The sequence below is a fragment of the Chelmon rostratus genome, chromosome 5, assembly GCF_017976325.1.
Source record: "Chelmon rostratus isolate fCheRos1 chromosome 5, fCheRos1.pri, whole genome shotgun sequence".
Lineage (NCBI taxonomy): Eukaryota > Metazoa > Chordata > Actinopteri > Chaetodontiformes > Chaetodontidae > Chelmon > Chelmon rostratus.
Genome location: NC_055662.1, coordinates 15,332,652 through 15,360,185, shown reverse-complemented (window position 1 = coordinate 15,360,185; position 27,534 = coordinate 15,332,652). Strand labels below are relative to the sequence as shown.

At 41.9% G+C, this 27,534-nt stretch overlaps 1 protein-coding gene across 1 annotated transcript in view; it reads left to right on the top strand.

The window, feature by feature from the left end:
• Positions 1-539: 539 nt before the first annotated feature.
• The window catches only part of kcnip3b (Kv channel interacting protein 3b, calsenilin), a 45,625-nt gene continuing 18,630 nt past the window's right edge, over positions 540-27,534 (top strand). Inside the window, exons 1-3 of the mRNA XM_041936662.1 lie at positions 540-593; positions 15,558-15,732; positions 20,529-20,531. Coding sequence (XP_041792596.1) covers positions 588-593; positions 15,558-15,732; positions 20,529-20,531 — 184 coding nt within the window. The 5' untranslated portion in view covers positions 540-587. The remainder of the gene's footprint in view (positions 594-15,557; positions 15,733-20,528; positions 20,532-27,534) is intronic.

The following is a 27,534-nucleotide window of genomic DNA, read 5'->3' as shown; positions in this document are numbered from 1 at the left end:
GTTGCTACATTACATTAATTAATAAATTGCAATAAAACACACTTCATATGTTTATATGATTACAGGTGTTTTGTAGTATGTTACCAATAATTCATTAACAGTTAGATAGACATAAACATAGTTTACATTTGAAAATGTCTTAACATCTACACATTATAGTGTGGCTTATAACTGAAGTATAATATATATATAAAACCATATAGTGTGTCCCTAAATGTACTGTATGTGCAAAAACCCAAATGATGTTCCAGATCAGCGTTAGTCCAGGTGTTCACCCCCCAGCAGGTAACATTTTAGGCTGATATATTAGGAGAATTAAATCCTGCTGCAGCCTGTTGACTTTGTCTTTACACCATTACGCTGTAAAAGATGAAGGTCCACTTGTTTCCTCTGTGGTTGCACCCCTCACTCCACCCCCACCTCCTCTTCATCTCTGTATGTGTGTGTGTGTGTGTGTGTGTGAGAACGCGTGTGTGCGCATTCCTTCGCATCCAGTGGAGCGGCAGTCGGAGGTTGAGGGTCCGCGCAGAGAGGACACGCTCGTGCAGAGACCAGCCATCAGTGTCGCCGTCACAACACAGGCAAACATGCAGGTAAGACAAGAAACATTCTTATCTGATACTCTGATCCGACGCGCGACAGGACGACAGGTTGCAAACGATGATGTTTGCTGGTGACAAAAGCAAAAAAAAAAAAAAAAACGTGTCTCAAGTTAAATTAGCAGCCAGGATCTGTTCGCCAGGGAACTTGTTCGCTGAACTGATATTTTTATCTTATTTTCTTTAATTCCTCCACGACCCTCAGCGGCTCGTTTGCTCCCACTTTGCCGAAAGCTGAGTTTCGGAGTGAAGTTATGTAATTGCAGCCCTGCTGGAGGCTGTGGAGGAGACGCTTCTCTGCAGACGGCTTCCAGCAAGTGTCACTTGGCATCAGGTCTTCCACCGCGACTTTCCTCCCCCTCCACTGGCTTATCTGTGAGGTTGTTTTTTGGGGGGTTTATTTGTCAGTGGAAATGCCTCCTCATGTGGCTCCAAATGTTGCACGCGTGACTTTAAAAAAAGCTGTATCTGGCTTAAAATCCGCACAGTGTGCCTTAAATCCCCAATTCTGGGAAGAGGAGAGAGATTGTGTTTGTAATTCTGCCTGTGCTTGTTTGCCTGAAACAATTTAGCAGATCCGTCCTTAGCAACAAGCAGCCTGTGAGCCTAAATCCGAGGTAATTCTGTAAAGTGAAAGCCCAGCCTCCCCAAAGTGACTTCCAACACCTTGCAAGGCGTTGCTCATTGATATTCCCAGAATGATCGGTTTGAGGTTCCCATGCTTCTCAAAACAGGGAAAACCTGTTACTGCACATGGAAATGAAGTCCTATAGGAAGGATGGCAACTGCTCTCACATGGTTGCACATCGCTCACTAGGAGAAAGGAAGCTGTGTGAAACCTCAGAGTTTACTTGTTTGTGCACAGATGCAACCACAGGCTCACTGACAGAAGACATATGGTCTCTTCCTACGCACACCCGCCTCTGGATGCACACAAACATCTGCATGAACGCACACACGTCTTGGTGGTGTGATTCTGGTTGGATGTTGAGGCTCCTCTGTGAATGATGAGGCTCATCATCAATCACTCAGTGAGTCAGTCTGTCAGTCAGTGAGTCGGTCGATCAGTCACACAAATATAATCAGATGGAGGGCTGAGCTCTGCAGGCTTCGCCGTGCGCGTGAATGCATTTATTTGCATGTGTGTGCACTTGTTTTTATGTTTGCTCACATCTCTGTTCTATTATAATAAAGGCTTCAAAGTAACAATTGTTAATAGGGCTGTAACAAATGATTGTTTTCTCAAGCAATCAGTCAGTCGCTCAGTTGTTTGGTAGTTTCACTGTCAGCAAATTGTGAAAAATGGCCAAGTGTACAGAGCTGGTGATGGTGCTTTAAAATGTTTTGTTTTGCTCGACAAACAGTCAAAAACCCAAAGACATTTAGTCTGAATGTACAGCAGAATAAAAAAAATCTGATAATATTCGCATTTAAGAAAATGGAACCAATGATTTTTTGCAATTTTTCCTTAAAATAATGATTAATTATGAGAATAGCCGCAGATGAAATTTCTGTCGACTGACTAATCAATTCATTGTCCTCTCTCTCTGTTAATTCTGTCAATGAATCAATGAATCCTCAGACCGATGAAAATGGTGAAAAAAATCAATATACTGGCTGATTGATTGTTTCAGTTGTGACTTCTATTTGTTCAGGGCTTTGAAATCCCTCATGTTCCATGTGTGAACTAATCATAAGTTAAATTGAACATGTTGAAAAATGTTGTAGTTTTCAGTGTCGGTGGCCTGACACCTGCTGCAGCTGCACCTCTCCGTCAACATTTGGATTCCTCTCTTTTGTCCTCCCGCTCTGGGTATTGACATGCAGGTGTTTGAATTAAATCGCGCTGTGAGGCATCGGGGTGCCTGATATTTGAGTGTGTGACTCACTCGTTTTTTGCCAAAGAATGGCTGTGTGATCAATAGGGTTTTGAGTTGTTCGCTCATTCTGAGTCATTTTCAGTGAGATCAGGCTGGCTGTCACAAAGAATCCTAAAATCCTAACATGGTCTTATGTATAACATCATTATGTATCAGATGTTTCATGTGTTTGCAAAAGGCTCAGTCTGTTCCAAGAATTACTGTGAGCTGAAGGCTTGAATCGACTCGATTTAGTGATCCCATGTCCACCATCCACTTCTTCTTCTGCTAACAAGTGTTGTCTGGGTAGCCAAAGCCTGATACATCTTATTCCTCTGTGCCAGAGAGGTGATTGCTGTGCAAAACAGGTAATATTGGAGCCACACTTTTATACTGGCTGACATGTTTCTTCACTGTAATGAACCTTAGCAATGCAGCTTACTTTGAGTTAATCCCACATACACTGTCCCCACAAATGCACTATTTACTCCTGTCTAACCTTCAGTCCTCCTGCTCCTTTTACTAACTTCAGCTAGAAACTAGGAATTTATTGTCAAATATGAAAGTACTGTTTGTAATTGTGAAACCGTTTAAAGGATTTCCATCTTTCGTAAACTGGTGACCTTGGAAAGTGCTGAGAGTCGAGCTAAAATCTTATGTATACACTAGTTGTATGTTAAGGAGCACTGAGCCTACACATGAAGCTGTGGCAGCTACAGAGGCACCGCAGGTGGAGACCACAAGGACTCAATGGAGATAGCTGATTGTGAAGCATGTGGTCTGGTTCACCTGTTAACGAGCGTTAACCCTGATGCTGAACTACAAAGAGAAACCTGCAGTAGAGATTTGTGCTCTTGTTAACCCCTTTGCATCAGACATAAATTCAGGTTTACACATGATGGTTTTGTTATTTTCATGGGATTATTTTCGCAATAAAATACAAAAGTATTGAATATCTTTATCCTCAGGAGCCTCTACACCAGTACTAGTGGGCTTTGTCACTTGAATGTAGACACGTGTTTGAGAATTTGCTCAAACAAGTCTTGTTTCTTGGGAGGACAATCTCATATGATCCGTTTAATCAGCAGCTATGGATTCTGCTGTTATTCTGTCATGGCTCAGTTATTGGTTCTGCCATAGATAGGAAGAGATGATTTATTATGTTATTTATTTGTCAACCACGTACCAACATCTGTAAATGAAATGTTGTGCTTTGGGATGGCAAAACCAGCCCACAGTTGCACTTCTCTTGCTCTGATTCCTCTCTCATAACTGTACTGAAGGTAAAGACTGCTGTCTCACTGTGACTTCAAGGCTCACCTAACAAGTATTTTACGGTGGACTTTTCCTTTAAGAGGCTCAGTCTGATGCTGCAGTTTTCCAGCACGTCAATCAAAGGAGTCACACACAGTCAACTTGCACAGATCATTGACACTACACCAGACAGGCTGACGGCACCACACACACACAGACACACACACACACACGCTCAGTGCATTGTGCTGCACCTGATATAGCGTCTGAGAGACCCACCTGTTCAATAGGTGGAGTGATTGGTACATTTAAATAATTTAACAGGTCTGGTAACCGTATCCTTTAAAGTGGGAACAGGGATGGGCACCACACACTTCTGATCCAGCTTCAACATCAAACACAGAGGGGAGCATTTCTTCACAGTACTGCAGAGAAACATTGCATTGGCAGACTTTTTAGCTAGTGACCAAAACTGCCTTTTTTCTGAAATCTTCATTTTATCTTTCGTAGTTTAATTTTCTCAGGCTAAGGGCTTTAAAAAGGGGCATACTTATATATATTATTTTCTAAATGAGTCGCCCAAATGGAGGATTTTTCTTTCTGCAGGATTTTAAGTTAGTGTGCATAAAGAAACATACACAAAGCTGCACACAGGCATGGTATTATCGACCTGGAGGGGAAAACGCAGTGAGGTGAAGAGATGCTGCTGTAAAATATCAGTCACTGATCAATTAATGCTGTGATGTTCAAACACGGTATCTGTGTTATCTGTCAATGTACTTGTTGACCTGTACGAAGAGGAATGACAGGATCGGATGTGTTTGACACGGACTGATGTGTGTGTGCGTGTGTTTGTGCGTGTGTGTGTGTGTGTGTGTGTGTTCGAGGGAGAGGAGGAGGAGCTGATAATTGAAACATGGCTCCTCTATTGCTCGGAGCGTCCCCAGAGTATTAATTCTTTCTCCACATGAAGGCTCACACATCAATATGATACTCTTTCTCTCGCGCTCTCAGTCACACACACACACACACACACACACACACACACACACACACACACGCACAAACAGCATGCAGTCCATATGGATGTGCCATCCTCCCACAGACACACTGATTCACGCTGACAGCCATACTGAGAGGCTCAAGCAGTCAGGACACAAATAGTATCAGCTCTCGACCATCAGCCTGCATATTTTCTGCAGAATGCAGCAGGCTTCGTGTAAAGAGCTGCACGACATGCTGCCGTTTGTTATATCCAGTGATTTAGATTTTCTATCAAATCTCAGGAAAGGTTACAGTTCTGCTGGTTAGAAGGCACATTTTGAAAAGTTAATCAGCCTGGCTCTCTAACCACCATACAAACCACCATCTGTGAGGCAGTTTTTCTGTTGTCAAGCGGCTCGACTTGTTTTTGTTTTCCATTAAAACGTATTTTTGCTTCAGCTTCTTTGGTTGTTTTCTATGTTCTTCCTTTGTCTGGTTGTTTTTCATCTATTAAGACAAATGGCAGTACAAGGAAAAGGTGTATTACGAAAGGTCAAAAACAAATTGTATTCAAAATTGTCCCTCTGTAACTGGTAAAGCTGGAGTGCAGGTCTTTCACTTGTAAATAAACATCCATTACAAACAAGTCCTTGCCAAACGAGTTCACACAGTGCTGATTAAACCTGTCACTGCCAGGTAAATCTGTATTCCTCAGTGTCTCAGAGTATTTAAATATGGTGTCTGTGGTCATATTCCTGCACTGGTGCACCAGTAGTGATGCATTTTAGGTAATCAGAAATTATTGATTTGCCAGAGGTGAAGGTGGGGAGCAACTGGAGCAACGGATTTGTAGGCCAGGGTTCAGATTCTGGTTACGTCTGGTCAACAAAAGTACTTTGGCTGGTGCTAGTGAAAGTTTCAGTTAAAATTTTTAAAAAATAAACGTACACTGTCTCGCTTCAAGAATATATCCTGACTTTTTATCCATAGTATAGGTCAAGCTCCAAAAGTGCTGGATCCTACATTTCCCATAATGCAACTATATTTGTGTTAGGCCTTCACCAGTTCAAGTAAACATTGCCCACATCTTTCGAGCTCCACGACCAGCTTGTAACACAGTTTGTCTGTCACAAATCTGAAGAAGCATATGACCTTTTCTTTTTTGTGCGCCATCATTTTGTAACTCGAAGGATCACTTTATTCCAACTTACTCTGGTACAAATCTCTTTCGTGTTATTTGTCAACACGGATCTGCAACACAAGGAGCTAACTCCCAGTGAAGCCATGTCGTTCTGACGCTGCGTCGCACCTGCATGGAAGAGATTTGAGACCACCTCGCTCCCGCACACAGCTCGGCTTCCTCTGCAGGAAATCTGCAGTGAAATTTATGTGCATGGGTTTTTTATCAAGTATTTACTGTATCTCTGCCTTTGTGCTGTCAGTTCTTGTCACCGCGCTCCTCCTCCTGCCTGCTCGCCTCATTTCTCTACATATTCAAGCACACATGGGCTTACACACAAAGGGACACACACACACACACACACACAAAGACACACACACTCTGTCATTCTCACACTCCTAGAGGCTGAGTCTGCCTCCCTTATGTTTAGATCCCAGTTGGTATTTCTACTTCACCTGGACAGTAGTCTGGTGACAGGTGACGTGGTGAGAGAGGAGGGTGTGTGTGTGCGTGTATGTGTGTGTAGGTGGAGCTGGAGATGGAGAGAGAGTGATTGACTGTGAAATAAATTGGAAGGAATGAAGAGGTGAGGAGATGGAGGGATGAAGGACAGATGTGTGCTGACATCCAGGGTGAAGTGAATAATAAATATTAATTTGAATGGCTGATTAAATGAATATTGTTGTGTTTCACTTTTTCCTTTGTATGATGTGTGCGTGTGTTTGCATGTGTGTGTGTGTCTTTACTCTCATTTTCATTCCAAGTGAAATTGGGTTAGGTCTTTGAAATATAGCCCAATGGATCAATTAGATCCCCTCAGTTTTATGAAGGAGTGTTGAACAATAAACAGATATAGAAAGAGAAAGGGGAGTAGGAAGGGAAGCTTGCGGTTGGATTTCTAGGATGAGCAGGGAAGAGAGGAAATGTGTTTTTAAGTTTGATAAGCTTAGGACGAGCCATGGGTGTGGCATTTAATGGCTAAATAAATGATATCGTGCTAAAAGGCAGAGGCTAAAGCTAACAAATCTTACGCACAAATTCAGCATTCTTACCAGCTGATGATAGATACAGAGGTGATATAGGTACTTAGGCTGTTAAAGAAAATCTAATATCAATTCAAGCACTGTTTGGCATTTTACCAGCTTACATACTTCTTTGTTTAATGGTATGTTCTATGTTAAGGTTGAGGACTAACCTCGAGTCGTCTTAGCCACCTGAGAGGAACTTGTCTTGCTTGGCCAAGTTATAATTGCTCTTTCATGCTGTCCGGAGGTTAAGATTATGTAGTTGAAGAGCGCTATGGGACTACCCAGGAAGACGACAACAGCAGATTTTGCCATTTCCATCAAGCTTTTCGAATGCAATATTTCAAAATGCACATAAAAGCCCCTTGATGGAAACACGGTTAAAGTTAGGTAATGATATGTTCCTTTGCTTTGGAAGTAACACTCACTAACGACTGGTAAGGTAGTTAGCCTTACATGCAAGCAATTGCACCTTATGTTTCAACACACAGTTTCCTGTATAAAGGGTCATAAATATCCACTTGATGGCTACATACTTTATATTACCTGATATCTTGCTAAAAGACGAGGCTAACGTGACTGAATGTCCTGGGCAAAAAGTTGGCACCACCAGTTGATCCAAGTAAAGCCATGGAAACAAAGACACAGCATTGGTATGCTGCAGTGTACAAGTATTTAGTGCTAGTATTTAATTCTAAACATAGCCTTGTTAACTGCTTAGCTTATATGCTTATTTGCATTTTAAATCTGCACCCAGTAAAGGGCAGGACGGAGCCACTAGTGTTAGGATAAACCCTGATGGTTCACCAGTTAGTCAGACATTCTAACGATTGTAGCTTATGTTGGAGCAGACAAACACACCGTTTAATCCAATTTTACACTTCCGCCCATGTTTTTGGCTTTGGAAAAGATTAAAAAACAGACCATGCTATCCAAACGTATCACTCTAGTTGTAGTTTCATACACAATGCACCAACATTCTGCACTTCATTGAACCCAGGATTGCCGTGTTGCCAGTTCTGAGGCCCGTTTGAACTTCTGTATATGGTGTCATTGTGCTGCGGCGTGTGTCTGTGGGCTGTTGTTGTGTGTGTGACAGATGTAAAGAAAGGTATATTTGGGCAAGTGTGTGCGTTTAGATCTCAGTGTATTTATAGTCTGCGCTTGTGCCTGCTTTTAAGTCACTGATCTGAATGCTCGTATACAGATGCATTGGGGAGGAGTCTGTGTGGTCTCGCGCAGGTTTGCCTGGTTATTTGTGCACTTCAGATGTCCTCACAAGGGTAGAATATTAAAATCAAGTAGTGCAGCTGCACAGGCACTAACTTTTAACAAAACATATGAGAGACGGTGATATTCCCTTCTCTGAATACAGAGACAATTAGATAACAAACTAGCTGGGCTCTTGTTTTTGTGTCTTAATTAGCTTGTCTGATATTATTAAGGCTGGGATTCAACAGCCAATTCCATTTTGTATCTGGTTCCAATATATGCCTGATCTGTGAAGATGACACTCTAACAAATCTTTCACAGACACATCTATCTCCTTTGTCTTTTGTCCTTTTTTGCGCAGAACAATGTACAAACATTCAGATGGTTGGGAGCTTAAAGTTGTTTGACTTTCCAGTTTTAGCTCCTAAATACTAAATCGTGCCCACTCTGCTCAGGTACAGCAAGTTTAAAGCACATTTTGTCAGGTTGTAGAATTAGCTTATCACAAGGCCGGTATACATGGCGGCATAATCAGGTGCTGAGAAGCTTAGCCGCAGGCATTGAAGAGAGAAGGAAGCAGGTGAATTCTGGAAGTTCTAGAAAGGAGAGGTTAGATGTGCAGTTTGTTCGAGAGGGGGAGAAAAATAGAGCTGCTAAGTCAGGGAGAAGGCAGGTAGGTGGCTGCCTGGTAGGGGCTGATGATTGGCAAATGCAGGTCGACTTGGGAGGAAAGCTAGTTGTGCCCCAGGAAATAGTTTATAGTAATCTGAGGCCGGACATTGTCTTATGGTCCATGAGTAAAAAGACTGTGTTTTTTATTGAGTTAACAGTCCCTTGGGAAAATTCAGTGGAGGCAGCTTATGAAAGGAAGAAGACTAAGTATGCAGATTTAAAGACAGAATCTGAGCAGAGGGGATGGAAGACCAGGGTCTGTCCGGTTGAAGTGGGGTGTAGAGGTTTTGTTGCAGGGTCAGCTGTTTCACTGTTGAGGGAGCTGGGAGTGCATGGGCAAAATTTAAGGAAGACAGTGAGGGAGATGTCAGATGAGGCTGCTAGGTCTAGTCAGTGGATATGGATCAGGAGAAATAATAGTAGTTGGGGGGTGAAATAGGGACGGGGGGGGGGGGGGGGCAGAGGACATGCATGCCTAACCCGGCGGGAGAAGAGGTTAAAGTCTGAACAAGACACCTTTCCTCTGCTCTGCTTTCCCCGCCCCATCTTCTCGCTCTGCCAATAGGAAGAGAACCAGGAAGAGGAAGTTTAGATAAGGTGGGGGTGTGGCCAGCTAGAGTCTCTCTTTGGGACCATGCGGCCTGTTCAGGTGAGTTTGCGTTGTAAGATACAGAGTTGGCTTGTTTTTTGATCTTTTTGGTTGTTTTCCTGTTTTGTTTGCTTCTTGAAGGAAATGTTAGGGTTTGTTTTCCTGCTTTGTTTGCTTTTTGAAGGAAATGGTAGGGTTTGTTGCTTTTTGAAGGAAATGTTAGAAGAGGCTGTTAAATCTAGTCTGTGGTTTAGGCCTCCACCTTCAGCACCCTCTAAATTTTCCACCCCCTACCCGAACAAGGGTCTGTATCCAATCCCTACTTTCATCTTTTGACTCTACCTCTTTATTTTCTACCCCCTACCCGAACCAGGGTTTGTATTCCCACCCCGCTTTTTTTTTTGGTGCAGTTGGTGAGAGGCAGGTGTAGATGATGGTAGTGTGGCAATCGGCAGTTACATGTGGCATCTAGGCCTGTGGTAGCATTGTAGCAGCTAACAATAGCTAAAGCGGTGAGAGCATGATAGTATCTTAGCAGTTAGTATTGGTAGCTAGCAATTAACATTAACAGTATAGGTGAATCTAGCTTTATTGTCTTCTTCTGTTCCTCTTAGCAGGTAGCGGTTAGCATGTAACATTAGCTAAATGGTAGCATCGGAACTGTATTGTCTTCTTCTGTTCTTCTTAGCGGTAAGCATTAGCATTAGCAATAGTTAAATGGTAGCATCAGTACTGGCCACTACCTGGAGCATCTCTGGGTCAGTTGAACGTGGCGGTGCTGTTTGGATTGTGTAGGAGCAGTGTGAACTGGCACTAAGGAGGGTGACTCTGGGACGCCGGAGTTCACTGCCTAGCCTCCTGGAGGTGTAGTGGGACTAAGTAGGCGAAACACTGTTGAAGGGAGGTTTCCACCTGATGACCCCCAGAGATGTGTTAGGAATCACTGCTCTTTGGCATGTATAGAGGCAGATTAGAGCTCCACTGAGACACTGAGAATGAATCCTCTTTTTGAGCACAAGTATCTTGTGTTTAAATTAACTCAAATATTATATGAGGGGATTAAAGGGATTGTGATTTGATAATCAGATTAAACATCGGATTGAGATTCATTACAATGCTGTCAAAAGCCTAACAATAAATATTAATTTGTCTACAATCTAGTAGAACTGGATATAGATTGAAAGCTGTTTAATACCCGAGTGTCAGTACCAACACTAAAACTATATTTATTTAATATCTTACTTTAATAAATACAAATATATATTTTTTCTTTTTTGTACAAGAACATTGTCTGAATAAACTACAGCCTGAAGTCAGCAAAATGTTTATTTAAATTAGGAGCTGTCTGGTCAAGGAGTGACTAAAGCTGCCTACCAAACCTTCAGTGACTGATCTTCTGTGACTTGAGGATTTTCCCTGCAGCGACATGTTAAAGAACATTTTGACCTCGGCAGGAGGAAGTCGGGAAGAACTAATAAAACTCTACTGGCTGAGTTTGACTCTGAGGAAAAGTGTGAGTACATGTGAGCTGGGACATTATAGCAGAACAGGAGAGAGAGAGAGAGACATGCTGTATCTCTGCTGTGGCCTGGTAGAATGTTAATCACATATAACTTATTAATGGAAACTCCCAGCTGCTAATATGACATTACAAGAATATAGCTCTCTCTCTTTCTCTCTGTTCCCTTTCCATCACTCTGTCTCTTCCCTCTAACTCCACTGATGTTCTTTTTTTCCATCCCACTCAAATTTGTTTTATTGACATGACAGTAATTAAGTATAATATTGTCAAAGTGTATAGTACAAAGTTTAAAAAGCAAGTACAACAATTCAGAATCTAAGAAAAAAAGTCAATAAATCACTAATCATTCTTTTTATTTTGACAATGGCTCAAATGACTGTGTGTTGGCCACAGTGATGAACCCACGGACAATTATCACCTGACTCACCTGACCCTGACCCACAACCTTGTTGTTTTGGTTCACCCTCACTTCTCCAGCACCAAACAGCAGACAGACACAACTTGCAACCGCCTGGTGCACATAGTGGAGCATTTAGCAGCTAAAGAGCCAAAGTTAAAAGAGAATTAATGCTGGTCTTGCATTCATCAGGTGGCCAGTAGCACATGTCGATGTCTACAGTAATGTTGATCTGCATCTGCTAGATGTATTGACAATTAACTGTAAATACATTTAATCCATAACAACTGAATGATGAATTAATGATAGGATAATATTTCCCTCAGGCTGTGACACATTTTGCTGCTTCCATTACAATGTCAGTTGTTTCCCCAAAGTAAATATTGAATTTTGGTTTGCACTGAGTGTACTGACCTTCAGGTATTCAAGTTTTATTTCAGAAAAGATTTCGATGCCTCTGTCTTTTTACAGGTTGCAGTGGAGCAGGAAGTGCTGCTCTGTTTCTGCCTCTTGTCGGCAGAAGTCTGTTTTCACTGGGTTGTCATGTTTTGTGCGCCCACCAGTCTCAATGACCAGGCCGTGGTCACTCAGTCTGTAGTAAATGTCCCTCTCAGTTTCCGGTTGCTGCTTGTGGACAGATAATCTGCCACTCTCTATTTTCTGTTCAGTGTTAAATAGCATTGAAATTAACTTTTTTTGTTTTTGCATTAGACATCCAGAGGTAGTTATACTTTTTTTTTCTTTTTCTATTTTTTGGCCTGTATTCTCTCTCTGTCTCTCTCTGTTGGGCACAGTAGACCAACAGTGAGATGACCTCATGTAATGAGGTCAGAGTTTACACTTCATATAAACCAACATTCATTGAACCAACAGCACAACCACTGATATTTAATAATTTATGGCAACGCATAGCGATGTGCAGCACGTCGCTGCTATGTGTTTACTTTGAACGTTATGGGTTATGGGTATGTGCTCTGCCTTATAGGATGTGTGTGTGTGCGTGCGTGTATGTGCGTGCGGTTCAGAGGATGTTGCAGGATGTTGTGCAGACATTACAAGAAGCAAGTGCTGCCCCAGGACAAAGCTTGCTGAAGCGTTGAGAAGGAACATGAGATAAAAAATAGGAATTGAAACTGTTTGTGTGTGTGTGTGTTTGTGTGTGCATCTCGGTACGTGTGTCCTATGATTGTGAGTACGCCTGCGTGTCCAGCGTTCTGTGAATAAACAGCTAATGTAGTGCTGAATTTTCTTGTGTTTACACTGGGTCTGCCTGCATCTCTTTGTCTCGCGGCCTGCTCTTTCCAGTTTGTGACTTTCAATGAAAAGCCACATTGAAAACAATTCTTTCTCCTAATTTACTTCTCCGAAGCTGAGAGTCACTGCCGAGCTCACTCCTCACGCCTCACGGTCTTATATTACCCCTCTCTGCTGTGCCACGGTTGATCTGCGAATAAATAGATGTCGGGATGAATGGAATAGTTTCCGTCATCTCTTTCCATTTCGGTGTGTTGTCATTATGTTGCGAGCCAGTTCGACTCTGTGTGTTTGTGTGTATCTATGCAGATGTTCACTCCTCTCTGTGTACATTTCTCTCCTCATAGGCTTCCTCCTTTCCCGCCCTTTCCTCTCTCCTATTTTGCTCTTTTTTATCCATCTTTTCATGTGGAAGATGGACTGAAATAGCTTTGCAAATGTATTCCCCAGCAAAGTGCTTTCATATCTTCATCTCCTCTATCTTCCCATCCTCCATCCCTCCGTCCTCTGGCCGTCCTTTGCTCTTCTTCTGAGATAGGCCGGTATTCATTATGCTAATTGACTTCAGTTCTTCCAGGAACATGGGCAGACCTTGTTCTCCTCACATCTTTTTTCTTTTGCTTTCTCTCTATTTCCCTTCTCTCGTTCTCTCTCGCTACCTTTAAGTAAAGGATTTGCATGGTCAGACTCCCATGGGATCAAATAGCTGTTTAAAATCCTCTGTGTGCGTGCTCGCTCCTCCCACCTCCCTCCCTTTCTCCCCCTCTGTCATCCTTTGCTTTCCTTCCCTCCCAACAGAGTAAACAGAGCTTCTGTTTGTTCTGTGTTCACCTCTTTCATCTTCCTCCCCACACTTGTCCAGTGTGCACATAGCGTGTGTGTGCGTGCGTGCGTGCGTGCGTGCGTGCGTGCGTGCGTGCGTGCATGCGTGTGTGTGTGTGTGTGTTGCACGCGCCCAGCAGGAACAGCTTAATAGACCTTCGTGAGAACTTAAGAAAAGACATTCTCACTGAATCCTATCACATCACATCAATTCAGTGTTTTGCTGCAAAAGAGACTAAAATGACGCCAAGATACGAAGGAAAGAAATTGAAATATATATTAGAGCAAAGAACCGCGATGTCAAGTTTATCTCTGCTGATGAAAGAGGATAAACGCTGTGAGTTATATGAATATGAATGAGTTGGAGGGGATTGGTCTTGCATAGTAAGAGTCACAATGATAAATTGGAGCTGAATATGAGAATGAACAGGAACAGGCTTTTAATTCATCTGAGTGGGTAACTATTTCAAGGTGAGATTTATTCAGAAATATTAAACTTAAGCTCACCTCCACCCTGATTTCTTAAAAAGCTGATATCAAGCTTTCTGTCTTTTGGCTGCCCGTCTTAAACAGAAAAACTCAGTTCTGTCCATCACAGATTTGGACATGAAGTGGAATTTAACCGTCAAACCATCATCTCTCTAAAGTTAAGGATGGCTCCCTCTTATTCTTTTTCCTGTACCCACTCAGTGTTTGCAGCCAAACTGTTGAAATCCATCCTTACTAACACAGCAAGACCATACGGTGTGTGAATCAACTGCATGATGGTGGTGTTGGCTTATAAAACTTCTTGTGGGGGATGCACGTTCAAACACAAGGATCCAAACGCCGTTCCAACACTTTATTACTGTGGCCATTAATTAGTGATAAATGGGTAGATAATTTTTTATATACACGTGAACACGTGAATACAGTGGAGCCTGTGGCAGCTAAAGAGCCAGATAGTGCTTGCAGAAGTTGGTGGAGAGCAAAAACAGACCAAAAAGAAAGTGAATATTGGACTTACATTGATCAGTTGACAACATGTTCTCACTCCCAACTCATCGAGTATGGCAGCTTGGTCAGCCATGCACCTCAAACTATGTCTCAGTAATAATAGCAATAATAAATAAATACGCAATGACCGGTTAAACTTTCAAAATAAAGCTTACTGAGAACGATCATAGTTTGGTTAAGAAAAGATCATGGCTATGGTTAAATTAAGTATATTTACATATGTTAGTTAAGTTACTTAACTTCAGTTATGTATTAAATAAAGATAAGACTTCATTGATTCCACACTGGGGAAATTCACTTCACTTTTTATTCACAGCAGCAGAAAAAAAATGAGAGGCAGAAAACAGTAGACAGTAGAACAAAAGACAATAAAAAAGACACAAAATAAAATCAACTATAGAAGGCAAGGTGTCCTTGGCAGTAAAAAAAAAAAATACCGTAATAAATAACTGAATAAAAAAAATAAGATAAAAAATGTATATACACCTCAGTCTCCAGGGTGAAGGTCCTGTGTTTTGCCAACCCCCTTCATATGCAGACTTTTCTTGCTTTTTACACTACGTCTCCTCACTTCAATGGCACATCAAAACATGACACTAGAGGGGCACCTACAGACATGATGCTATAGAGGCACCTACAGACATGATGCTAGAGGCACCTACAGCGTCACTGAGGCACAGGACTACTGACCAAGCTGCTGTATTTGAAGCGCTTGGAGTGAGAGCAGGTTGACAGAAACACGACTGCAAATGAATGATACAGTTGCCCCGTTTATGCTCGATGTGAGAATAGGTAAGTGTTTGCTACCGATTTCACTTTATAAAGGGGTTCAATACCAGTGGTGTGTTCACTGCCTGTTCTTCCACCTACCTATCTGCCTGCCTACCTTAGGTTCTGACTGATCATTGCACTAAAGTACAAGTGTCCATTAAGAAAGTAGAGCTACAGCAAACGGTCGACTTTGACACAAATTTTCGGAAAACTCATGAAACATGACAGATCCTCTGAGCTGAACTCTTTTTGAACCTCTTGAAAGTGTTCCTGAAAAACCTCCAGATCAGAGGCTAATCATATTTTCCAGACACACATAATCTGCTGCTTAATTTAAAAATCTCAGCGTGGTTTGTTTAATTTCCACATCGACCTGAACTCTCTCTCTCTCTCTATCCTTTCTTCCTTCCCTTTCCTCCAGGTGGATGGAAAGGTGGTCGATGGCAGCCTACTGGGAGATGCCAACGGCGTAGAGCCTGCGCCGGGCAGAGTGAAGGATTCTGGGAAGTGGCAGAAGCCGCGGCTCTCTCGGAAAGCACTGATGAAGTGCTGCCTGGTGAAATGGATCATCGCCAGCACACAGCCACAGGACAAAAGTGAGAGGGGGGGAGCCAATGATGAGTGAGTGTGATGTGTTGGTGAGGCTGACGATGTGGTGAATGCACAACAAGTGTGACTAACAGTGTTTGAATTGATCGCTGAATTGACTGTCTGGACCTCTCCCAGCCTCCCGAGGTCCCTGTGGGCAAGACTGACTCATTGACCACAGGGTCAAGTACCCAGAGATTGTTCAGTTGCATTCCCTCATTCATCAAATGTCTCTACATCCTCAATCCACCATTAATAATGTCTATACAGACCTGGAATACTCTGATACACCCCTTCTTCTTCCTCTGTGCCTCTTTTCTAACTGCCTCCTACAATTGCTGCCTTTCATTAGCACACATACGCTGTACATGCACACTGTTCTGGTGGAAAACAACTAAAAGACTAATTAGGACTTTACGAATGGTTACCCTGCCTGTGTGGATTCAGTATGTTGCTGGCCTGGGCTCCAGTCCTAGTTTGTTCAAGGACTTAGTGCTCCACCTTGTGGTCCGGATGTGATTGTGCACAATTAATATTTAGCCTGCAGGAAGGGGAGGAAGAAGTGTTTTTGAATAAAAGCGTTGAATCTGCCTGCTAAGATATCTGCACTGGTACAGCTGGTGTGTTGTTGTAGTTTAATCCTCAGAGGTCACCGTTATCACCTGTGACTCGAGACACACATCTCTTCCATGGATACCTGTAAAATAAAAGCCATCTTTTATAGCTTTAGCTGTGGTTTTAGCATTGTTTAAAACAACAATAAGCAAGAAAATATGTTGAATATGCCTCTCTTTAGCCTCAGGTCAATCTTTCTTTCCGTCTTCCTCCTTGTTTCCTTCCCGACTTCTTTGCTTCACTCCCTGCTTGTCTCCTTCCCAACTTCCTCCAGTGCTTCTTCCGCTTACTGGCCTTTCAGGCCTCCTAATTTCCTTCACTGCCTACTTGTCTCCTTCGTTACTTATTTCTCTCCATTCGCTCCCATGCTTTTCCTTCACTGACTCCTTTCATTCCTGCCTCCTCTTCTCCTTCATCTTATATGTGTCTCCCATATTTCCCTTCCTACTTGCCTCCTCTCCCTTTCTTTCTTGATGTATTTGTCTCCTTCCCTACCTGTCCTTTTCTGCATCATTTCCTTTCTTACCGACTTGACACCTTCACTACTTCTTCCTGTCATTTATGCCTCATCTCCTGTACTCCTGTACTTTATTATCTCCTTGTTTCCTTGCCTACTTCTCTGTGTCCTTCCCTGTCTCTTCCCTTTCTTCCCTTTCTTCATCACCTCCTTGTGGCCTTCCCTATGACTTCCTGTTACTTCCTTTAGACAGAAACAGGAAAATAAATGCCTTGTCTTGGATCTAAAAATAGAAAAATAATTAAATAAAGGCCACATTCAATAAAAAGCAAACATTAGTCATATTCCAGAGAGATTTAATAAAAGGAAATGAGGTGGTTGTGTGTGACTGTTACCTGCCTACCTGCCGTCCCAGCCTCATGTACCATGTAATGGTACTCTAACAGGTCACTGAAATGTGAGCGCTAGACCCAGCCGTATAAGACCTGCCTTTGTGGCTTATCACGTAATCATGTTTATCTCTCTTTCACACACACACACACACGCACACACACACTTTGCATGAGATAGCTGTCTCCTCTCATCTTCCTCCCTTGGCTCCAGCAGCAGCAGCTCTTCATTAAGTGGTGACACGTTCTTCCTCGCAGCTTCAACAGGAAACTTTTGCAGATTGGCGGCCCCATGTGGCAACTTTTTACATTTTTGAAAGTTTTACTTTACTTTTACTAAAATACATTTACTATGAATATGTAAAAAAAAATACTTCTTGAAGGTTCCCGCTAATGTCCTTATGCACCTGAATTACATGTACTCAGTGGGGCTAGGAGGTGCTTCTTAGCTCCTGAACTTAACCTGACACACATTAACACATATAATGAGTCTGTAACAGATTCAGATTATCCTGCAGGTCTTTGGTTGCAAAAAGCGTTGAAAGAGCTCTTTGTGTGAGTGAAACAGGAGCACAGTGAGTAAAAAACAGCCACAGAGAGAGAAAGAAAAGCAGCGCTGTGATGGGATCTATTTCACCTCAGAGATGTGAAGGGGAGATAGATTCAGCATTGTCAGTAGGCAAGCCCTCACCTCGGTAATGGCCAGCCACTAAAAATAGCAGCGCAGGGATGGAGATGTGCATCAGAGAGACATGGGGTGGTGGTGGTGGTGGTGTTGGGGCAGTTGATGTGGTTTAGTACAGATGTGGAGAGGTTGAGACAGCGAGCAGTGATGAGCAGGAAAACTGCCCAGTTTGATAGACTGCTGGGCATGAAGTACTTCAGCTGAGGGTCTGTCTAAAATAAAATGGACAGAGGCAGAGAGGATGCTGGAAACTGAGTGAGGAAGATGAGGATTGACACGGAACAAAGGTCCACGGTCAGACTGGGAGGGCAGCGGTTCTAGGTCAGCACCCTAACCCCTGGGCCACCATCAGGCCACCCCAAATGTGACTGTTTTTAGGGAGTTCCTCCATTGAATTTCATTCCTGGCAGTGTGGAGAAGGCTTCAAAACAGCATTTAGATCATCATAACATTTTAAAACCTATTCTTGGTGGCTATAGTCTTAATATTCTTGAGCCCTGATCATTCAGTTCAGTGTTTTTGACCATTTTTGTTTGACGCTCTGACAGATGAGCTTCATCGCCACCTGTCACATTCCAAATGTGTTTGATTCAATGTTTTTTATGTAAAAGTATTAATTATATAATGGTAGCTATAGGGGGGCAGACTCCCATCAGCTATTAGGCCCGCTAGTTCTACAGCTAACTGAGCTAACTAGCTAATGGCTTCTAGTAGCTACAGCCATAGGTACTTCCATCAAAGACTACAGTGAGCCACTGTGGTTACTCTGGTGATGCTGCCCCCTGTTGTTTGGAGTGACCTTCGACCGGTGGACATATCTTATTGTGCCTTTAAATAACCTCACACCAATTTGTGTTTATTTGCCTCCTAACTATATTTAGATATACTTTATTTTTTGCTAAATCATAGTTTCTATTGTTAGATTTTACCTGATATCCTCCTCCCCTGGCTGAGAATCATTGGCTCAGTCTGTAAAAAGTCACAAAATAGTATAAATGCTTTTCACAACCTAGAGTCCAAAGATATTGAAATTACAGTGATCCAGAGCCAGTCTTTACTTTTGAGAAGGTGGAACCGGTGAATATTTTTGTTTGACAAATAATTTTAACAATTAATTTAGCAAAATAACTGTTTTAATGAATCGAATAAGAAACGACTCCCTTCTATTGCAGAAATGAAGCCGTCAAACAGCCCCACTCTTGTACTATCTGTTCTAGATAAGCATGGTGACGCTTTTCATTTGATCGTAAGAAGTTACACTCAGCAGTGTTTAATCTTTGAATTAAAAAAGTAACTCCCACACAATGGAGGAAGAGTGAGATAATAAGGCCGTATGGGGGAAAGGGAGAGACGAAGAGGAGCGATATGAGTGACTGTAATATGAAAAGTGTAACGTGAGTCGGATTAGATACGGAGGAGAGACAAAGGAGGGAGGAAAGTTGAGCAGTGAGATTTGGTTTCTTCGCTGAACTGTGAAACATTTCTGCAGCAGCTTCTCTCCGTACGACTTTTATCTGTCAGAGAAAGTGAGATGAACTTCAGAGTGTGTCCCAGTGACCATGCCGCGCTGTGGCCTGGTGGAGGCTGAAACAGGAGGAGTGTTAACGAGCGTCAGTGTTGCGTGTTGTGGTTTCTCAGGGTCGGTCATATGAAACGGCAGCGAGCCGAGCTTCAGGATGTACCCAGCATCATGCGATCACCTCCTCTGAGGCGACAAGGGTAGAGGACAGAAACGAGTGAAGGAGAAGAGGAAGAAGAGGAGGAGGGAGTGAACATCATCTGTGAGCAAACTGGGACACCAGTTTAAAAAGGAGCTTTCAAGTGTTATCTAAAGAGGAACGGGCAACATCAGACCAAGGAAACATCCTGTGGGAGAGTGCTCACTTTTTCTGCAAGTTTTTTCAGTCTGCGCTTCAAAACTTGTGGCTTGTGTGAATCTTTTTTCTTTTGGTCGTTTTTTCTTCCCCTTTCTTCTTTGTATTGACTGGTTTTACCTCGTGAGACCCTCATACCATCCAGATTTACACTCTTTGGTGCTGGTGGTCTGGGTGGTCAAAGTTTAGAGGATGAATGCGTGCAGGGCAGAGTGTGAAAAAGAGATCACCAAGCTGCTGCGCTGCTTCTTTGGCTTCATCAGTGGGACGCTAGTTCAAGGTATTTTCCCTTTCATGTCTGCTTCTCAAAACTGAAGGTAAATAACTGTCATTGAGAGAATTTTTTTTTTCTGTGCTCACAAACATGTCAACATGAGGGTTCATTAACTGGCGTTAGCTGTTAGCTAAGAAGATTTATATGTATGAAGGTTTTCCTTCCCTGTTATCTGTGACAAAGTGTTTATTCATTGAATGTTGAATCAATGTTGGAAAGTAACTCACCACTCATCCACTCAAGTGCTGTACTTGCAACTTTACACTTCTGTTCTATATATCACATTTCAGAGGGAAATGTTGAATCTTTTACTCTACTAGAGTTATCTGATAGCTGCAATTACTGCTTACTTTTCAAATTAAGATTTTCATTAAACTAAAAAATACAATACAAAACTCTCTTACAAAAAAGCAGTGCTTAGTGTTTAGTTGGGGCTCCTCTTCTCATTTCACATGTCTTTGAGTTTTTGCCAGTTTCACCAAGCAGGCATTTCCCCTTTAAACCACACAGATGGTTTCATATGATTAACTGCTCAGGCCCAGAGAAGTCAAATTATCCAGCGACTCACAGAAAACCAAAGATTTTAAGGGAAAAATTTTTTTTCAGATTCTCAGTCATCCCACAACCCCTCAGTTGTTGTTGGGAATCACAGGACAGCCTAAACATAACTGTATATGTATAAAGTAGTTAAAACTAGCTGCACCTGGATCAGCTGCAACAGTAAAAGCTGCTCACACATTGATGCAATTGATGGTATTAACAATCTAATAATCTAAAATAATATAATTTATCAGTCACAGGGGCCAAGTACTTCTAATACTTACATTTAGCTGATACTTACTATCGACTTACTTGTAATGGAGTATTTTTAGATGTTTTTACTTAGGTAAGGAGTTTTGAGCTCTCTGTTGAATACAGGTGTATGGAGGGAGCTCATCACTTGGCTGAATGTGGCTGTTTGACCCGGTGGGAGACGGGTGTGTGTGGTTGATGCGTGGTGGTCTCGTTTTTATTCATAAAACCTTTGCAGCTGAAGGAAGCAGTGTGCTTTGACTTTCTGACTTTGGACTTCTGGATGTCACTGAAGTGAACTTTTCTGGGGATTTGTCTGATCGGTGGCACCTTTTCCAAATTAAGATTGTTGTTTTTATTGCTGCCCTCTTCATCTTTTTACCAGCTTGTCCTTCTTGAGTTAGTCTGTATGTCCTTCCGTTCATCATTGATTAGATGTAAGTCTATCCTCCGTCCTCCTCCTGCGTCCTTTCGTCCAACAAATATCATCAAGCCGCCGCCGCCACATCAGCACTCGGTATCCCTCTCTCTTTATCCCCGCTGTTTCCTGTTTGTCCACACTCATTCCTCTCCTCACTTTCTTTTTCTAAACGTTGATCAGTCCCATTCTGTCTGTTGTCCTCTGCTGCTTCCTCCGTCCCAGATTCTCCTGAAGTTCGTACAGATAGGTGAGGACGCCTCAGGGTGCACTGTTTACACGGCCTCTTTAGGCAGGCAACAGGAGACACAGGGCTCGATGATGAATGTTCACTGCAAAAGAGAAACAGCCGTCTTTTGCCTCCGGCTTTCTTTAGCCTCCCTTCATCATATATTCCTCTTGACAGCCCACAGTTTGAATTTTCATAATGGATTCCTGCACAGGTAGGGGCTCAGGTCTCCACTGATCCATTACCTAAACCCAATTCTGCCTTCAGCATAGCACGGGTGGAGTGAGGAGAGCGAAAGGGAGAGATATTTGGGTGTTGGATAAAGAGAAACGAGAGGAACAAAGCAACAACCAGGCAAGAGGCTGAGGAGAAAAAAAGAAAGCTTTGATTAAGAGGCCCCTGTTTTAATTACACAGCTATGGTTGGCTTTAAACCTGCCCAGCAGTGGTGGTTTTATGAAAAGAGGATTATCTCATGGAAGTGAGACTGGATTTGGTTTTAATTGGAGCACATCAAGCAGTTGAAGGGGTTAGGCAGAGATAGCAGGAGTGGGAAAAGCCTGAAAGAGCTGCCACATTTCCCCTAATGACCAGTGTTATATTTCTGCAGCTCTTGTAGAAAGTTTTAGTGGTGAGGCCATACAGCAAATTTAAATGTCTGGGGTGTTGTTCACTGAGATTGGAGAGGGCAGTTCATGTCAACACTTTTCATCTTCAGTCCCTAGAGCAGGTTGTTAGGGAAGATGCAAGCATTAAAATGACATGGAGGGGTGTAATCAGCTATCTGCAGTGTGTTCAGACTCCTGGAGGCTCACTGTTTGATCAGCTGGCTCTGCATGCGCATAGAAACACGTGCACTCACCATGCAGGTTTTCACTGCATGGTCACCCAGTATGGTTTTACAGAGAATAAGCTCATGATGCACATAGTTCTTCATATCACATTTCTTTGTTGCTTGTTTTATCCATGTATTAGTTGTTCCTGATCAATCATTTCCATGTCAAGCGCAGAAACTGATGATGTGACAAACCGCAAAGCATCCAGCTATTGGTTTTCAGCCGAGTAGGCTTACATACAATCTTGGCATAGTCAGAAAAATTTAATCTGTTCTCTCGTGTTTCATTTCCCTCTCTTTCTGATTGTGCCAGAGTGGTGAGGTGAGCCGCTGTTCTGCTCTGCTGTGTGTTGTATGGTGTCCAGCGTCCTCTAGTGGACAGAGGGGATATCACACGTCTTCATTTTTGCTAATTCTTGCCACTAACCCCATTACAAGTTCAAGTCCAAGGTGAAATCTTCAGATGTCTTGTCTTGTCCAGCCAACAGTCAGACAAACAGAAAGTTTTAAATTTTCAGGAGCTTAAACCTGCAAACTTCTGCTTGAAAAAATATTTTATTACTGTAAAAATTGTAGCTACTTAATTTTCTCTAACTAATGACAAGTGCTTGCAGCTCTAGTGTCTAGTGTGTTTTGATGATGGTGTGCACTAAATGAACTGCATTTATACGACACCTTCCTAAGCCACTGGCTACTTAAAGCATTTAATGACAAATTCAAACACTGATCAGCAACAATTTGGGGTTCTGTATCTTACCCAAGGACACTTTGAGATGCAGCCTGGAGTCTAAAAGTCAAACAACTCAATGTGCACAGTTACCTTCAGGTACATTACCAATCAAGCCATCAACCCTCCAATTAGTGCTGTACCTCCCGAGCCACAGCTGCTCACAAGAGCTCAAGCAATTAAATAATTATTGGATAGAATGTAATTATAATTATTTGATCCATTTTTCAAGAGGAAACCACAGGAAAGCAAATTTTGTAAATCATTTTTATTTAAAAGAGAAACTGTATGAATAGACATTTGCACACTACAGAAACAACCAACAAGTTTTAATTGGCTTGTGCCAACAGAAGGTAACAGAGCAGCTTTTATGTATTTTATATTACTTTTATCTGTTTTGATGATTGATTATTGATCTGCAGTGTATGTAAATGTTTTAATTCATTCCTTTGCATAATAGTCAAAGTTAAGTTAGTCAGTTAAAGGTGTTTCCATGCACCTTGGTTTAAATTTTACAATTTATTCAAACTGCAGAGGAGTTGCAGTAACAAACAAAGGAAAAAGGCTCTGTCATTCCAGTCCAGGAATAAATGCTCCATTTACATCATCAAGGATTTACTGCAAGTTGCGCATTTTTAATAACAGAATGATTACAAACATGATATGTGGGAAGGCTCCATTATCTTCCATTTGTCATAAACTGTGCAGTGCTTCCACAGGAGCAGTAAACAAAGTATTGGATCATCCTCTGACCACAATCAAAGGAAAGATATTTTAACATTAATACTATCAAGCCGTACAGCCAGTTAATACAATACACTTACAGAAAGCAAGTATCTACTGAGGTCTTTTAAAGAAATAATTTGTATTTTGTGAAATACATTTATTTGCTTTCTTGCTGAGAGAGGCTACAGCCAGCAGCTGGTTAGCTTAGCTTAGCTTAGCGTAGCTCAGCATAGCATAAAGACTGGAAACAGGGAAAGATTGGCTCTGTCCAAAGTAGTGTTGTGATATTCACGAACGAACTGGTTCTTTTGAACGGCTCGCTTTTTTTTTTCAGAGCTACATGGGGAGGAGCACTGCCCAGCTGTGCGGTAGACCCCCCTTAAACTTTGGAGCAGATCTGAATCACGTGGCAGACACATCACTTTTTTCTAAAACTAAACTGCAGCTGTGGAAATGTAAATACACACATCTCATGCAACTTCTTGTACTCCTATTCACATCCAAATGTCAGATTCTAGTAGTTTTGTATATATATCCAGACAGCGATAGTAGTTGTGCTTGCAGATTTGCATATCATAGCAGAGTGGACTACTGGCCTTGGTGGAGGTCTGCACTCCTTGAGTTCCCCTCTAGTTTCTATTGTTTTCATATCACTATAATGTACATACAATTATACTATAATATTTGTGTGGTCCTTCCCCAGGGTTTATCCATTTATCTTTTAGAAACGAAGTAGACTACCCGTAATCACCTTGACTGGCATTTTCATTGCCCTTTCTGGTGTAATGCAGATCCAAACTGTAACAGCTGAAAGCACTTTAGCCTAACAGCATTTGGCCTTGGAAGTATTTTGGCAAATGTGAAAGTTAAAAAAAGAGTATTAAACGAAAACAAGAAGAATCAGAAAGGGATGAGATACAATAAACAGATATGACAATACAGTATGTCAAAGACGTCAGTATGTTGTGTCGCAGAGATATCTACTGAGGCTAGCATGCTAACCAGCTAGCCCCGGCCAAGCCTGTCTCATTATACCACTCATGCACTCCTCTTTGGTTATTTTATCCATCATTTTGTTTCTCAAAGCTTCAGTTCAACATTTTGTTTTACTGACAAAAGTTAGGTGAGGAGATTGATATCCCTCTCATAAAGTGTCTGTCCACTAAATATGACTGCAGCCTAGTTTAGCAACAGGGGGAAATAGCTAGCCTGACTCTGTCTGAAGGTAAGAAAATTGACCTAGCAGCACCTCTGCAGATAACTGAATATGTCATATCTGGTTTGTTTAATCCCTGAACAAAACATTAGTGTAACACATGGTTGTTGGCCAAGAGTCGTAATTTATATTGAAGCATATAAACATAACATAATAGATTATCCAGAAAATTAATGATGTATAGGCTGCTGATACTGTGACATAACTTACAGCGTGATTGATGATTTTATCCACATCGCCCTCCCTTACTGTACTTGTGATGGTCTGCAGTTAGATAATGGAGACTTTCATAAGCACACAACAATATGAACAGGTATAACAGAGAGTCTGTACGAGTGAGACTGTGTACAGGATTTATAGTCACGCTTCTATGAGGAGAACGATCAGACGAGAGGAAGGGAGCGAGACGGGCAGAAAAAAAGAAATGTGGAGGTGTGTGAGGTGTGTGATGTGAAAGGTCAGGAGCTCTGCAGTGCTGTTTGATCCCTTCATCTTTTTTATCTCTCTCACACTATGACGTGGTGTCACAAACTCAAACAGATTTTCAAATGTGGCCTCGCGCACACACTGAAAAACTCTCTCACCTGTCACCTTTTCCACAGTGCCAGGTAGTTGCCTTTGTCGGGATGTAAGATTCACACTTTCAAGCTTGTTTGCCGGCTTTGAGGCGGAGATTTCTAGAGCCAGAGTTCAGACTCAGCAGCCATTTAAATCACTCTGTTAGCATCCAGTCCTTTAAAGTTTGGATCTTGTCTTGTTAGACTAATCCAGGCTCTCCAGCGGTATTCAGAGATTTTCGAGGCAGCCTGTTAGCGGTGTTAGCGTTGTGGTTGTAGTGGTTGAGCTGCATCATGGGAGCTGTGATGGCTGCTCTGTCTGTGGAGGCCAGGAGGCGCCTCTCGCGGCCCAGCTGCCTCTCTCACTGCGGCCACAGTGCAGCGAGGTACCATCGCTCAGGTAGGCGCTCATGTGGTTGCAGCTCTGCATCATTATCTGTTCCTTCATTCACTCTTTTTTCAACTCATTCACTCCATCACGCTCTCACTTTGTCTCTCTTTTTTTCACTCTCACTTCTAATCCAAAGATCTTTACAGTCAAACTGTGTGTTCGCTTCTTTAAAATCCCTAGAAAATTAGTTTAGAGTCTGTGGGTTGAGCTTTTTTAAGTATCTGTCCAGTATATTCCAGAACATTTTTCCCTGATGGGTACATTTACTGTAACTAAGTACAATGTTGAAATACTCTGTTACTTATGAGATTTTACAACAAAAACATTTAATACACACTGATACAATGTTATAGATAAAATTACTCAAAAGTTGAAGTAGCTAACCTCTTCAATCCTTCTGACCTGACAATAGACATTGAAGTAATGATGTTTATCTGAGCTTAAAAACTCACAGAGCTTGATTTTAAATTCTAGTGGAGCCCCAACGTTTACAAACATAACAAAAAAAATCATGCTGGACATTTGGAAATGTCTATAAAATGATGTACAAGACATCAAGGATATTTGACTTGGGGTTGAATCTTTCGCTACGTCACACAGTACATCTTCAATGTAAAGTTGAGACGAGCTGATGCAGAACATGTGTGATACTGTGAGTCAAATAAGATGATTTTATTAACCTTAAAATAAAAGTGGTAACATTTTTCTTCTCCTCGACCAGCTGCAACGTTAAAAGAATGCTTCAGTAATAATAATGTGATTTTTTTTTTAATTACTTCTTTGAATTTTAAACAAAACATCAGTAAAAACTGCTGTTTAATCTGCTCTGAATGGGCTCACAAGATGTGTCTGTCAATTTATTTATTTATTTTCTTTTCAAAGCCTTAAGATAATGCTGGAGGCTGTAATCAAGTACTTTTACTTTTTACTAAGGTAAAATTTTGAATGCGTTTTACTTGTCATGGATTACTTTTCCATGACGGACTTCTTTTATTTACATAAAAGATCTGAAAACTTCTTGCGCCATGACAACATGACAACTATATATTAAAGTTTTTAGATCAGGTTTTCATGAACTGACTGGTAGTTGAGTCACTTGTGTGTCACATGAGTGAAAAATAATGAGCTGCATTTAAATATGTGACAGCATCAGACCATTGCAGAATACTACAGCTGCAATTTCACAAGTTAGTCATTTCTTGTAATTTTACTGCGAACGGTTAAGTGTCATTTCTGCGGCTCTTCCTCTGCGACTGCGGTGAATACTGAGGTGATTTTGCTGATGTGTCTGACTGAGAGGAAACAGTCTGGGTCCTCCCTCCCTATTTACTGACTGTTGTGTCAGCAGGCAGCGCCAAGCCTACCTTTTAAAAACCTGTTAGTGTCCTAATGGCCTGCCCAGAGGAACAACCACACACACACACGCACATGCACACAATAAACCCCACAACACTGGCATCGATATACTAGAGAGCAAACTTAAATGCACCCAAATAGACAAAATGCATAGATTCCCCCCCAAATATAATGCCCAAAGACCTGCATGCATGGTGTTTTGTGTGTGCATGTGTGCACGTATGTGCGTGTGTGTGTGTGCGTGCGTGTGTGTTTGTGTGTGTGTCTGTT